The 16,877-nt window shown below is 28.7% G+C and overlaps 1 protein-coding gene across 4 annotated transcripts in view; it reads left to right on the top strand.

Moving 5' to 3' along the window:
• Positions 1–1,072: 1,072 nt before the first annotated feature.
• The window catches only part of LOC111676366 (inhibitory POU protein), a 45,210-nt gene continuing 29,405 nt past the window's right edge, over positions 1,073–16,877 (top strand). For 2 of the 4 annotated variants that reach the window (XM_023437282.2, XM_023437278.2), the window contains exon 1: positions 1,075–2,065. In XM_023437282.2, the coding sequence (XP_023293050.1) occupies positions 1,940–2,065 (126 nt within the window). In that variant the 5' untranslated portion in view covers positions 1,075–1,939. Of the gene's footprint in view, positions 2,066–16,877 lie in introns of all 4 variants that reach the window. The other 2 variants (XM_023437280.2, XM_023437276.2) reach the window with 2 other exon arrangements.

Raw genomic sequence — 16,877 nt, 5'->3', positions numbered from 1 at the left:
ATTTTGCTAGGAATATGAAAAAGAAAGAAAAAAAAATAACTTAAAGAAAGACCTTTTTTACTACTATGAAGTATATTTTTTCGGTGGAAATATTAGCAACATTCAATGGGGACCACGATAATGTGGGTATGTATGTATGCACATATATTAAAACACAAAATTTTTAAAAGTGAAAACGCTGTATGTACTTACGTATCTTTAATATAACGTTTGCTTCTATATTAAGAAGTATAAAAGATAAAAAATGTAAAGTTTTTTGTCATAATTAACTTCTGTAATCAACAGTAGTTCCCAATTGTTTTTGTAATTTGTATTTTTGTTCAGCATGCACAACGTATAAATTGGAAAAATTTAGGACATTTTAAAAGCAAACTATCTTTATAAAGGAGTTAAATGAATTAATACATCAACCCCTTTGATGAGAGACCCTGTATGTGTGTGTTAATTAAACAGCTTTAAATAATTTATCAACTATTCATTGGCATAACTTGTTTAGTTACAAAATTCACAATAAAAAATAAACTAAATGAAAACTTTGTATTTCTGAATCTCGAAAATGTTTTTAAAAAATATTTATATCGAGCTCTTCTCAGCCTTTTCACGTCGGCTGTGTGTACATGTATGTGCAGGCAGCAGCAGGATTGTCGTTATATTTCATATTGTCTGTCTAAAGAAACTGTTGGAAGTGTAAGCCTAAAATATTATTCCGTACCTGTTGTGGACATGCGCAATGTTACTACACACACACTCTCTCTCCTTATGATAGATTCTAGAAAACAGAGCTTTTGCTTGCTGCTCTTGTGATAAACTTTATAGCGTTTGTTATACATAATAGAAAAGCTTTAATAGTTAATCACACTCAACCACCCTCTTACCCCTCTTTCCTGCAACAAAGGAGCCAAAAACTTAAAACAACCAATGACAAGTTAGTCAAAGGCAACGAAAAGTTCTTGACGTATTTCTCGGCCATTTTTAAAGGGTGGTTCTTATGGCAGGAAACGCCTCTCATAAATTATGGAAACATGTCCTCCCCAAAATAAACTGGAGTTAGTAAAACTCATCATAGAATTCTTTATCACACGGTTGTTGTCTAGCTGTGAAATCTGTTCGGGTCCGTTTAGTTTAAACAATAGCAGAGATACTTACTTCAACAATTCGTGAGCCAAATACTACTTGAGATAAAATAATATAATATAATAATACATAATTATACCCATAACAGTGCGTGTTAAACTCAACTATCTATCTATTCAACTAACTAACTAACTTATCAACCAGCCAGCCAGATAGTCATTCTGTCAGTCTGTCAACCAAACAAACAACCAAATAATCTAACCAACCAACCTACTTTATAATTTATAAATCCTATTTGTAATTCATAGTTTATTAGTATTTGTTATTTGCATTATCAATTGTGATCAATTTATAATAATTAAAGTTTAATAATACAAATGATTTTGATTAGATCTAAATCTAAATCAAAATAACTATACAAGATATACACACATACTCCAACTACTACATACATATATCGCTCTAAAACAAACACACACGTGCGAATTACTCGTAAATCAAATTTAAAATTCGATTGCAACAACGACAACGATAACAATTCGCAAACGTTTCTTACGTCCGATAATTGTGCATTAATAAATATAAGAAAGTAAATTCAGTGTGGAATAAAATTAAAAAAAATATATATACAACAAAAAAAATTAAAAAATAGCAACAATAAAGTTGCAAAAATAAGCAAATAATTACAATCCATTCGAAAAAAATATTAATTGTTTAGATTTTTTTTGTTTTTGTATTCAGTTTGTGTCCTGCTTAAGCAGGATTTGTGTTTAAATTTTAATTAAAGTGCTTCAAAATTTATTCGCCAACGACTTTTGACGCCTCAAGGGCGTTCAAATTGGAGGAAGATTTTGTGGGTGGCTGCATGACCATGTCGATGTATTCATCGACGGATAAAATGAAAATGTCAGCTCCAAGTTGTTTTCCAGGTCGATATAGTCCATCATATCGAAGTTCAGAACAAATGAGGAGATGTATGCCAAATCCTTCGGTAAGTACTTACAATTTCGTATTCTTCTGTTACTTTTATTAAATTATTTCATTATAATTTGATAGTGTATAGGAATAGAAATGAATATGTCGAAACATATGCGAAATATAAATCCTATATCAGCGACGGCATTCATATTGTATACATTGTTTCACTTTCCGTTGGCCTTTATTCAATTGAATATCATGTATATTTTCCTATAGTGCAAAATTATTTCGAAAATTTAAGTGACTGAATACAGAGGGAAAAATAAATATACACACCTGGTACCAAACTGACAATTGTTTATAATTTTTCATTAACATCCGTTGTCAAAGTATATATGTACATATGTACGAGTATATAAAAAGTATATAATCTAAATTGTATACAAATCTAAGTTCAAATTTAAGATACATCCGTTGTCTAAATGTTAATAAACGTGGTAAGCTTACTATTGACAAAGGATTATTTGGTACCAAGCGTTTTCCCTCTGTTTAGGTTCATATTTATTTTTAGATTTGGCAGTAAGAAAATTATATGAAATTGTACTTAAAGGATTGAAAAAAAAACCCTATTGTTTTATCCGAAGGCTCGCAATTGGATATATTTTTTGTAAGAAAATATTTGCCAAAACATCGGGACTTGAAAAATAGTTTATATTAACTAGAATTTGTTATATCGTCTTCTGAAATGCAAAAAGGTGTTGTTACTGTTAAATTAAATTTACAGGAGAAACAAAAAACTAAATAAAATAGAAACTATTGCTGCTTTAAAAACGTAATTTTTTACAAAATTTATAGAACATTAAAAAACATGTTTATATATGACTGTACTGCCTGACATTGCTATTATCTGCTTTTAATAACTTTCTGACTTGCAGAAATGACAACATGTATTTTGATTTAGTAGACACTTTTCAATCCAAAAGTCGATTTTAATTTTTTTGGTTGTTACGCCTATTTCAATTTCGGGTGACGATATGTAAGCGAATTTCATTGTATGTAGCTTATTATACATCATTTGCATTACAATATTTTCAAATCTTAAAGAAAACTTTATAAAACACTTCGCTATTGCATTAACTTGCCACGTTTGAATAGTTTAATGAAAAACTAAGAATTTAAAACCTTTACATATACAATTTATCCAAATGGACTGAAAAATGGGTTGTGGAAGAATTGTAGTAGTGTTGTTAAATACACATATGATTTCACATAACATAATTCTATCTGAAGCGTTTTCACATTAGGAGCTGGCGCACCGCCAGCATTTTCTATTGATATTACAATGAATAATGTATGGAATATCTATAGCTGTACAAAGAACGAATTCTCATTGTAATGTGTAGTGTAATCCAATCGCCATTTGACTATAAAGCGTTAAAAAAATTTTTGCGGCAAATGCTTTAAAAATTTTTATATTTACTTAATTAAAACTAAATTTTAATATTTTTATGAAATAGAACATTTTTCTTCTAAATTAAGTTAGTGGCTATAACCCTAATATACATTCCTATGTCAAACTAACTTTTTTGAATAAATTATTAACATATCATTTTGACTGTTAAAATTTTGTTTCTTCAATGAAAGTAAAACCTTCAATATAACCCAATTAATTGTGAAGTGTGATCATTAGAAATGTTAATATTTAGTTAACAAACTTCTAGTGAGTTAATATTGTTTGGTTATACTCAATATATATTATTATTTCGTAAAAAATAACATATTATTATATTGAAAACATTTGTTCACGCTTGTTTTGTACCTAGGCGAAATAATGAACCGATTTTAAGCAGTCTTCGTCCTTAGGTCGAAAGAAGATTATGTTCTTAATTTCATCAATTATTTTGAAAACTGTGAGCTGTAGCGAGCGCACAAGGTTAAAAAGGGCACACAAGTGGGCAAACGGACGGACATAGCTAAATCGATCCAGAAAGAAATTTTGATGATCCGATTTGTATACTATAAGTCCGAACATCATAATTCTTAGAAATTTAGTGGCACACTACCATCCAGCTTACCGGAACACTCCATACAAATTTATATTATCATTTCTTATTTAATGGTGAAATGGTGGTCGTACACTATATACTTTCTGAGTCTGTAAGTTGAAAACACGAGCTAGAGACTCATTCTACTTCAGCAAATTTGGAACAAAATTGACACAAGAAATTCTAGTTTAGGGTTTATTTCAGCAAATAACCAAAATGCATATAAAAAATTGGATGATTTAATTTTATTTACCTCTTTTGAGGTTATGTTTGATTAAATTGGTGGATACCAAATTTCACTTGTTCTAATAACTTAATATTACTTGATTTACATATTTTTGACACGTTGTTATGTATGTTTGTTTTGGTTGTTTATTTTTCCGTTGAGAAGATAAACTTGTGACTTGCTTCAAAGATCTGTTTACATTCGCTGATACTACACTATAGTATGATGTAAACTGATATTCGAAGGATTGAAATTTCGGAACGTGATATTTACTTTTATTTAGGAAGGTATATATGGTTTAATTTTTTTAATATTTACTTTTTAAAATGAAACTATAGATTTCCAAAACGAAATATATTCTTGCTCTTATAAAAAATATACAAATTCTTCACTATTTACATTTGGACAACACTTGAAAGGAGGAATGCATTTAAAATGAGTTTATAATACTTTAGCTATCCCAACTACACAAAACCAAAATAAATACTGCAAAATTGAGTGTAAATATGAAGAAATTTTGTTACTATACAGTCAACGAAAATTTTATTACCAGATTACAGATATTTTCGTTAACTTTTTGTACTTTAGCAAATAGTTATATGAAGAAATTTCTATATATTTACTAATATCTTTTCGTTGTTTAGGGGTGATAAATGTGAAGCAATTTTTTCAATTTAAATAATGTATTTAGTTCTCATTAATAATATTTTTATTCATAATGAGGATTTTTTTCAATTTTACTACCCTATTTTAGTTAATACTAAATCCCAGTGAACATTTTCTTCCACTAAGAAAATGTTTACATAAATAATAAACAGTATTTTTAAACAATTTCCTTAAATTCTTGTAATTTTTCTTTACTATTTTAAAGACATATGAAGTTGTCATTGATAATAAAAGAAAATGTTATTGACAAAATAAAATTGAACAAAGCAAAATTTTATAATTAACATAAAAATAAAAATTTATTATAAAAACAAGTATGAATGTATAGTCGTGCGTAGCCGACTATATAATACCCTACACCTGTCAGTATGTATGTTAAAAATGGGGATTATTTAAAAAAATAAAGCATTTGGTTTGTTTTTTTAACTTTATTTCGGAGTATTTTTACTTTTATTTTGGCAAAAAAAGATTTTTTTACAAGAGGGTTCAAAGGGGAGTAGGGCAAAATATGGCCCTATCCTTAAAAATGTTGGTAGGGGAGTTAAGTCTTCTTCAATAATATTTATGTAGAATTTAAAAGTGTTAATAGTGTTTGTAAGTAAATTTTGACCTTTAAGTAATTTTCTGAAGGGGAGTTTGTAAGGGGGATAGGATCAAATGAAGCCCGATCATTACAAAATCGGTAGTGTCATTTAAAGTTCTATAAAACTAAGTTTTGTCGACTTTTGTTAACATAATAGATCATTTAAATTAATTGTAAGCCAAAATGGTTCTAAGCCGATTGGTATACTTTAAGGTGGGTATTGGGCGAATATTTTTCTATGTTACAAACATCAGCACAAACCCAATATACCCTCCCCACTAAAGTGGTGTAGGGTATAATTAATATATAATTGATATTTATGAATATTTAATACATGCATAAATAGATATTTGTATTCATTTAAAAAATAATAATAAATACTGCTTTAAAAAAAGCATTTTAATAAGTAAACAATACGATTTTAAGTGTCATGTCGTTTTTGATAATTGTTTGATAGATATTACCTATACTTTAATCATAAATAATTTTAAATACTAAACAAGTATGAATTTATAGTCGGACATTGCCGACCATATGATACCCTACACCAGTCAGTATGTTAAAATTGTGGATTTTTTTTATATAAAGCATTTAATTTGTTTTATTTTGAAATTTTTTACTTATTGTTGACAAAAAAGAGATTTTCTTCAAGAGGGCTCATAGGGGAGAAAGGCTAAATATGGGCCTATCCTTATAAATTTTGGTAAATTAATTTACGTCTACTTCAAAGTCATTTATGTAGATTTTGATCGTTTTATTAGTAATTATAAGTTAATTTTGACCTTCAAGTCATTTTCTGAAGGGGAGTTTGTATGGGGACTAGGGTCAAATGAGGCCCGATCACTATAAAAAATATTATTGTCATTTTTTGTTCTATAAAACTAATGTTTGCTGATTTTTGTTGACATTATAAGACATTTAACGTAATTGTGAGCCTAAAGGCCCGATTCGGGGGGTACGGTTGTATGGGGGCCGATAGCGTTCGTCCTTGAAACAAAAAAAGAGTATGTGCCAAATTTCATCAAATTATTTTGAAAATTGCGACCTGTAGAGTATGCACAAGGTTTACATGGACTCACAGACGGACGGACGGACATAGCAAACTTCAGCACAAACGGTGTAGGGTAAAAACATAAAAAAAATTTTAAAGAAAATATATCCTCCTACCTGGAATAATGTTTGTTATTTATGAAAAATCCTTTTTCGCAGATTAATTTGCAAAACTTGAAATATTTTCAATATGTCAAACTTTGTTTATGTAAATGTCAAATTTTGTTTTCATTTTGTTAAAGTCAAACTGGTTTCATTTTGTATATGTAAAATTTGTGATTAAATGAAATTGTGTGATTACTGTATATTTTTGAGTTTTTAAACTATAAGGCTTTTATTTATAAAAAATCTTATTTTGCTTCTAATACATTCGTTTTGAATGTGTCATATACGAAAGCACACATTACCTTTAAAAACCACTAATAAAATTGTGACATTCATAAACAAATAATAAACCTTGATTAACCCTGGTTCACACTGGGAAACTTTTGTTGAGAAACTTTTGATTTTGTGTGTGAGAGAAAGAAATGGTTGATATTTCTTTATCTTTCTCTCACACAAAAATCAAAAGTTTCCCAAAAAAAGTTTCCCAGTGTGAACCAGGTCTAACTATTGTGCTGTTTTATGTTTAACTTTGCAGTACTGTACATTTTGGCTGTCATTTTATGTGTTAGTGTTGGATACAATTAGGATTAAACATTCGTTGATTCGGTTACCTTATTTTCATATTTTTTTTATAACAGATTTTTGACAATAAAAACGAACTTTTTAGAAAATAAAAATATATATGGCTATAAAAATGTTAATTTAATTGAGATGTTTAAATATAACATATAATTTCTAATTTTTATTAAAAGCATCCGAACAGCATATATTTCGCGACAAAATATACACCAATATTGCACATTTTCTTATTTCACTTACATATTTTCCTTGTAATTTTTGAAAATATTGATAAATTTCTTTAATATTTGACTAATTTTAACGCCGGCGAATATATACTTTTTTGGCGTTAGTGTAACACTTATCAATTTTTAGATTTACATAATTAATGTATGGCATTATATTTAACTGAAAAACCTTGAAAAAGGCAAATCAAATAATTTTTTCCATCATTTGGTTGATAGACGGGCATTTCCAAGTCATCTATAAATAGTACTGGGCAATAAAATATCCACGCATTAATCCAATAATGCCTAGATTAGAGTTTTGTTCGTTTAAAAATTTTCTGGGATTTTCTTTACAAATTTGTAAACGTTAAAATAAGAATTTTTAGATTTTATTTTAAAATAAACCGTAATTAGTTTTCGTTTTCTTTTAAATTCAACTTATTTATAGTCGGGACGGACGGACATGTCTTAATCGACTCAGAAAATGATTCTAAGCCGATTGGTATACTATAAGGTGGGTAGGACGAATATTTTTCTATGTTACAAACATCAGAACAAACCCAATATACCCTCCCCACTAAAGTGGTGTAGGGTATAATAAGTTATTATAAATACACCCATAAAAGTTTAAACATTTAATTATACATATTATATATATATAAAAATTACTTTAAATTATTCGTGCTGTTTTTTACATTTTTCTCTAACAGACAATTCGCCTTCACAGGCACAATGTCAAACTTCATATAAAAAATATAACCAATTAGTTATCGGTATCAATCTAAAATTACCGAAAAAAGCTTTATCTGAGAATTTTTTTTACTCAACTTATCTATGTCTTAAAGAAGGGTCGAGCTTACAATAAAATTCTTCTGTTTTGTCAATAGTTTATTGAAGGTGTTTATAGTTTTTTTCACGACTTTCTTGACATGTCGTTTGACAATGTCAAACTTAATATATAAAAATATAACCAATTCTGAATTCGCCGATGACACTACCTTATAAAATTGATATAACTTCATTGCGAAGATATGGTGAAATTAAATTTATTTAAAATACAGTAGTTTTCCGATTTAACGAACCCATATGTTGTCAGGCCTGTTCGTAAAATTGAAAAGTTCGTTATATGCAGTACTAAGTGAAACGTGGGTTTTTGATAGGGAAATAATTAAAAATAGGTACATAAAATATTTTTTAAATGTATTTTATAAAAATTTATTCTTTTTTTATAAAAATAGTACAAAACACAAAATTCCGAATCTTATATACCCACCTTCAAACCATATTTGTGTCGAATTTAATCGCTGTATTTTTAATTCTGTCATGAGCTTTAAAGTTATTTCTCGAAGTTCATCGCTATACTCGTATTTTTAAGCGAGTAATGAGCGTTGAAGTTATTTTCTTAAGGGGGCCTGATATGGAGGGTAAGGTCAATTATGGACCGATTCCCATAAAATTTGTTAGAGATATCGTTTAGTACTCGGCGTACTCGTATTGTTAAGCGAGTATTGAGCGTTAAAGTCATTATCTGAAGGACGGACGGACATAGCTACATCGAACTAAAATTTAATAAGAACACAGAATGAGTTACAGTTTTGGGTATAAAAGCACCGCTTGCTACAACTTAGGTTATTTGTTATTTTTGATAAATGTCATTTTATCTTAATTTAAATAAAATTTTTATTAGTTCGTTAAACAGAGTACAAAAAACAAGTTTTGTTCGTTATTTAAAGTAGTCAATAGGAAAAATTAGCTAGTTCGTTAAATGCGATGTTCGTAGAATTGAATGGTCGTTAAATCGAAAAACTACTGTATATGCGAAGTGTGTAGAGATATTCACTTTTTTAATTTAGACATTTTCTAAGAAACTAGGACCATGTTGAGGATAATATACATCCATAATTTAAGCAAGGTAATTTTTTGGGATTACTCTGATGTAATGTACGGAGGGTTTGCATGGTCCTCACATAGGACATCACAATGTTGAATGATTTACATTTCTTTTATATATTTAGATTAGTGTTGGAAAAGTTCTAGTCCTTTAAGGAGTAATCTTTACATGAATGTGCAGAGTAGTCTCCATTTTTACCAATTTTGTTTTGGTAAACAAGCTGTTTACCAAAACAAAATTTTATTAAAAACTGTTTATTTAGACCTGGTCCACACTAGGAAACTTTTGTTGAGAAACTTTTTCTTAATTCTCTTTTGAAGTTTCCTTAATGTTCACACATAAAAACTCTTGTTTCAGAAACTACGTATTAATTGCATTGATGTGTTGTTGTACGAATGAGAAGAATAACAAAACAAGTTTTCGAGTACGAGAAACTCCGTACCGCGAGAGAGATGAATGATATTCTATCTCTTTCTCTCTCACGCAAAATCAAAAGTTTCCCAAAAATGATTCCTAGTGTAGATCGGCGGTTAGTAGATACAATATACAACTTGATTGTGTTTTAACACAGGCCAGTCATAGGAGTAGGGTTGCCAGCTGGATGTCTAGGTTTTCTGATGCTTGTCCAGTTTCTGCGGAAACTTTTTTTGAAAAACTTTAAATTTCGCATGAGAGATAAAGAGAAAGAATATCATTCAAAATTAAATTTCAAATTGAAAGTAAAATTGCAACTTCTAGACCAATTTAAAATTTTGAATAAACAGATGCTGTGATAATTAGTCGGAATTCTGCGATAAACCAAAATACATTTATTACTAGTAATCTAACTAATATTCTAAAGTAACATAAATAAGGAAAACAAGTAAGAGTGCTATATTCGGCTGTGCCGAATCTTATATACCCTTCACCATAGTGTATTTTAAACATAATTGATCTTACAGTCTAGTTAATAAAAACATTAAAAAAATTTGAGTCGATTTAAGCCGAATGTTTCGGCGGCGGCTCAAGCAACTAAATATAGTTCGGCGGCTAAGCTCCGACTCGAGGCCGGTCGACTTCGACCTCTGATTCATTGCTGGTAAACATTGACGAGACGTAGATTTTGTTTTTGTTTATCGTAAAAAAAATTGTTTTAAAAAGCGCTTGGAAAAAATTTGTGTTAGTTTTAAATTTCAAACTTACATTATTCGCATAAAAATTATTGTACAATAACTCACAATCTACTCTCATATAATTGAAAACGTTTTAAATACTTTTTACTTGTTCTATGTACAGTGTTTTTGTTGCTTTTTTAACAATTTTTTGATGAAATTTTCAGAGGTTGTCTCGGATTTTTGCTCATATCTCCGTTATTTACCCACCGATTTTGCTGATTTTAAATAGCGATCTTCTCGAAAGCATGTCTAATAGAATTATTGAAGATTCAGACATCGCCGATATCTGGGGTCCTCTAAAAACTGATTTCAACAGACAGACAGACGGACATGGCTTAATCGACTCCGCTATCTATAAGGATCAAGAATATATATACTTTATAGGGTCGAAAAATTATATTATAGAAATTACAAACGAAATGACAAACTTATATATACCCTTCTCACGAAAGTGAAGGGTATAATGAAAACAAATAGTTCAAAATTAAATGATGACTCTTGAAATAATCAATATTGGAAATACAATTTTTTCTACAAAAGTTTTAATAATATTTAAAATCGTACGACGAACAATAATCGCGATACATGAAAATATTTAATACTCATAACTTTTGACTTCCACTGTATCATTGGGACCGCGACTTTTAGTTCTTTATTTAGATTTTATGGATAAAGCTGTAAATTTTATTTTTTATTTTATCTTGTTAAATTCTTAATTTTAGCCAGTTCTTTTTCGAATGTGGATGATTGCCTTTACACAGGTAAATAGCCCTGAAGTTATGGACACAATGCTTACATTCGCTAGACGGTATATAATTGGTCAAATGTACCCCATAAAGTCTCTTAAATCATATTTCCAATTAAATCTACAAATCTGTGCATAACATGGGAAAAACTGAGACGATATGTAAATTAGGGATATAACTATTGACATTTGTTGCATATATGCAAGTTGGCATAGTCGAATAGATCATTAAAAATTTGAGGAACTACGGCAGAATTTTTTCGCGGTTGTTAAAAAAGTTCAGGCACCGAATGTCTGATCGTCTGTTTTTTAAAATTAGTTTTTTGGAGACTCCATAACTAACTAAATTAGATGTGCTTTTAAGAATTTAGCTGTTTAAATCCATTAAAATAGGTCTATAAGAAAATAAAAAGGAATGTCCTTTTTATTTTATTTAAATTCGCCAAATCTGAAGCCATTCTCAAGATGTAATTTTAATGTTCTTTTTGAAAGTTATTAGAAAGTGAAATTGTATTATTATAGAATACAATTTGACTCAAATAATATTAACATAAATAAATAAATTGCTTGCATTTATCAATTAATTTGAAAATAAAATTGATTTAATTAAAAATTAAACTAGATTAAACCAAAATACATTTATTACTAGTAATCTAACTAATATTCTAAAGTAACATAAATAAGGAAAACAAGTAAGAGTGCTATATTCGGCTGTGCCGAATCTTATATACCCTTCACCATAGTGTATTTTAAACATAATTGATCTTACAGTCTAGTTAATAAAAACATTAAAAAAATTTGTGTCGATTTAAGCCGAATGTTTCGGCGGCGGCTCAAGCAACTAAATATAGTTCGGCGGCTAAGCTCCGACTCGAGGCCGGTCGACTTCGACCTCTGATTCATTGCTGGTAAACATTGACGAGACGTAGATTTTGTTTTTGTTTATCGTAAAAAAAATTGTTTTAAAAAGCGCTTGGAAAAAATTTGTGTTAGTTTTAAATTTCAAACTTACATTATTCGCATAAAAATTATTGTACAATAACTCACAATCTACTCTCATATAATTGAAAACGTTTTAAATACTTTTTACTTGTTCTATGTACAGTGTTTTTGTTGCTTTTTAACAATTTTTTGATGAAATTTTCAGAGGTTGTCTCGGATTTTTGCTCATATCTCCGTTATTTACCCACCGATTTTGCTGATTTTAAATAGCGATCTTCTCGAAAGCATGTCTAATAGAATTATTGAAGATTCAGACATCGCCGATATCTGGGGTCCTCTAAAAACTGATTTCAACAGACAGACAGACGGACATGGCTTAATCGACTCCGCTATCTATAAGGATCAAGAATATATATACTTTATAGGGTCGAAAAATTATATTATAGAAATTACAAACGAAATGACAAACTTATATATACCCTTCTCACGAAAGTGAAGGGTATAATGAAAACAAATAGTTCAAAATTAAATGATGACTCTTGAAATAATCAATATTGGAAATACAATTTTTTCTACAAAAGTTTTAATAATATTTAAAATCGTACGACGAACAATAATCGCGATACATGAAAATATTTAATACTCATAACTTTTGACTTCCACTGTATCATTGGGACCGCGACTTTTAGTTCTTTATTTAGATTTTATGGATAAAGCTGTAAATTTTATTTTTTATTTTATCTTGTTAAATTCTTAATTTTAGCCAGTTCTTTTTCGAATGTGGATGATTGCCTTTACACAGGTAAATAGCCCTGAAGTTATGGACACAATGCTTACATTCGCTAGACGGTATATAATTGGTCAAATGTACCCCATAAAGTCTCTTAAATCATATTTCCAATTAAATCTACAAATCTGTGCATAACATGGGAAAAACTGAGACGATATGTAAATTAGGGATATAACTATTGACATTTGTTGCATATATGCAAGTTGGCATAGTCGAATAGATCATTAAAAATTTGAGGAACTACGGCAGAATTTTTTCGCGGTTGTTAAAAAAGTTCAGGCACCGAATGTCTGATCGTCTGTTTTTTAAAATTAGTTTTTTGGAGACTCCATAACTAACTAAATTAGATGTGCTTTTAAGAATTTAGCTGTTTAAATCCATTAAAATAGGTCTATAAGAAAATAAAAAGGAATGTCCTTTTTATTTTATTTAAATTCGCCAAATCTGAAGCCATTCTCAAGATGTAATTTTAATGTTCTTTTTGAAAGTTATTAGAAAGTGAAATTGTATTATTATAGAATACAATTTGACTCAAATAATATTAACATAAATAAATAAATTGCTTGCATTTATCAATTAATTTGAAAATAAAATTGATTTAATTAAAAATTAAACTAGATTACTTTTGCTTCTTTGGGGGTCAATAAATGTCAGTTTCACAGAAGGTAAAAACAATCAGTGTTACTTTTGAAGTAGTGATAAATGTTATTCTTTTAGAAGTACTTCGTTAAACAATAAGTGTATTTACTACAAATAAGTAACGTTGATAAAAACAAACAAATCAATCTAAATAGTTTATTGCTCCTTTTTAAAATTTTTCGTTTTAGTTAACGATATATTTTAATTTAGTTTTTAACTAATTTCCATTTAAAGTAACGAATGTTGAATTAAATTTTTATATTTCGTTCATAAAGACGAAATTTGTTTTATATAATATCCCTCCGAAAGTAAATTTACATATGTATAATTTTCATTTAATCTTTCACCCGTGACAAATTCGAATTCTTTCAACGCCATTTCTGAAATTATATAGCCAGCAAAATTTTCTAATCCATCTACCATTAAGCTGATCTATATCGCCCATGAGTTGTTTTGTATCTTGAAGTTCTACAAACAGCAAAGAAATAAAATTTGTTTATAAATATTATAATTTTAAATCTATTAAAATATGTGCCTCTTTCTCTTCATCTATGTCTATTGGAATTTCATCAATTAATTAATATTCTTACCTATACGAACGAAATCTGTATTTAAACACCAACGGTAACGTATTAATCTGCAATACGAAGAAGTATTGTTTTTGACATTTTGATATTATAAGAAACATTTTGACTAAACCTAATTTCAAGTCCTAATAATAATCTAGCTAAAAATGAAATGTATTTTAAAAATTTAAAAATTTTTTGAACTTTCGGTGTTAAATTTAACTTATTTTAATAATATTTTACCAGCTTGTCAAGATACTTTGATATTTGAGTAACATTTTAACCTTCTGAATCTAAAACTTTTTTGACTGAAAATCTTCTCAAAAATTATTTTTGTATAACACTCAAGAATCTTAAGTATTTTAATAATCCGGTTGTTTCATTTAAGAAATATTTAATGTGAAACCCCTGAAACTGCTGTCAGGGACCATACGCTAAATAAATCGGTAAAGAAAACTTTATCATAAAAAAAAAAACAAAGTAAAAAGTATATTTTTATATTAAGAACGTCATTATACCCTACACCACTATAGTGGGGAGGGTATTATGCGTTTGTGCTGAAGTTTGTAACACCCAAAAATATTGGTCCCACCTTAAAGTATACCAATCGGCTCAGAATCACTTTCTGTTCGTCTGTCTGTGTGTCCATGTAAACCTTGTGCGCACGCTACAGGTCGCAATTTTCAAGATAATTTGATGAAATTTGGCACATACCCTTTTTTTGGTTCAAGGACGAAAATGGTTGAAGTCGGTCCATTATTTCTCCTAGCCCCCATACAACCGTACCCCCCGAATCGGACATTTAGGCTCACAATTACGTTAAATGTTTTATAATGTCAACAAAAATCATCAAAAATTAGTTTTATAGAACGATAAATGACAATACTAATTTTTATAGTGATTCATCTACCAAAATTTATAAGGATAGGACCATATTTACCCCTTCTCCCCTATGAGCCCTCTTGTAGAAAATCTCTTTTTTGTCAACAATAAGTAAAAAATTTCACAATAAAACAAATTAAATGCTTTATATAAAAAATCGCCAATTTTAACATACTGACTGGTGTAGGGTATCATATTGTCGGCAATGTCCGACTATAAATTCATACTTGTTTTTAATTAAAATTATCAAAAAAAAAAAAATAATCTCTAAAAATAAAAATGTAAAAAGTTAAAATGGCATTACTTATTTTTATACGGCGATGTCATTAGAGGCAAGTACTTACCACAAATGATTACAAGTAATTAGAAAAAGTAGTCATTGTAAATCACATTAATACACGATGACTATTGAATTAGAAAGTATTTATATAATACATTATTAGTAACCTTTATTAGACTACTTCTGTGTAATCCAGACCACATGTAGTAGTCATTGAAAAGTATGTTGTTATGTAAGTAATTACAACTGTTAGACATTACCCAGTTTTTACTGAACGGATTTTTTTAATTTTAACTGTATGTTCCTCTATACCTGAAAGGAACAACAGCCTACTTTTTGTTTTGAAATTTCAAGTGGGCGAGATGGCACGCCCATATTGAGAAAATTTTAAATCCGTATATTTGAGATAATATAACAGTTAGATTCCTCAAATTTTGCAGAGTGACTTTAGTGTCAATACAATTATTTAGATAGAATAGAAAAATTCGTATATCTTAGAAACTGGTAGAGCTTAAATCTGCAAACTTTAATTGAAGAACTTTGACATTCATGTGAGCATTCAGAAAATAACGGGCAGATATGCACAACAACATGTAGGATTTTATTATGCAGGTAACTATTTTGGGGCATTTGAAAATTTTTCAAACAGGTTTTAGACATATTCTTTGTGTAAGTACGAAGAATAAAGTTTGAAATTTGTATGGAAATGTTGAGGATTGCTTTACTGAAAGTTTGTTTACTGGAGATCTCCTCATTGTCCCATTCTGAATTGTTCGTACACTATAAGAAAACTTATGTGAGGAATAAAGAACATAGAAGGTACCTTTTTTAGATATCCTTGACTTAAAGACGTTTTAATCAAGGATATCTAAATATTACGTTAAACATTGTCAAACTGCAAGACACAGTCATTAATTGGGGACTAAAACGATTAAAATCGGATAAGTAGTTTTGAATATATACGATGTTAAATTTAATGCTTGCTGAAAAGAATTATAAAAAATATGAACTTTGAGACTCGATAAAATCTGAACCGTAACGAATTTACGGTTCATTTTAATTTAATTTTTTTTCTAATATATATATTTTTTTAAATTTGTCAATTTGTACATTAGAGCTTTTATTTTTATATTTAATATTACAAGCTTGTACCCTGCTGTAGGAATATATAAAATTCTAGAAATTGAAGAAGTTTGGAAAATTTTAATCCATATATTTTGCAACATTGCATTTTACACAAATATGTATGAATGTTCCTATATACGCATAATTGTAACATTTTAACCCCACTTTCGTTGAAAAGCTACACGATTTATTTGGCCATTTATTAAAGAAAACACATTTGAACAAGTGAGTGAGGGTGATTACAATAATTACAACTTTATTTTGAAATTGTTGAAAACAAAATCAAAAAAAAAAAAACAACAAATTACATCATTAAAAGTTGTTGTCATGTTGGGCAACAAAGTGAATTTTTATATTTATAATAGGTAATTTTTCTAAATACCAAACAACAAAAAAAGAAAAATACACTCA

Source organism: Lucilia cuprina, chromosome 3 (genome assembly GCF_022045245.1).
Source record: "Lucilia cuprina isolate Lc7/37 chromosome 3, ASM2204524v1, whole genome shotgun sequence".
Lineage (NCBI taxonomy): Eukaryota > Metazoa > Arthropoda > Insecta > Diptera > Calliphoridae > Lucilia > Lucilia cuprina.
This window is presented reverse-complemented; position numbering and strand designations above follow the sequence as displayed.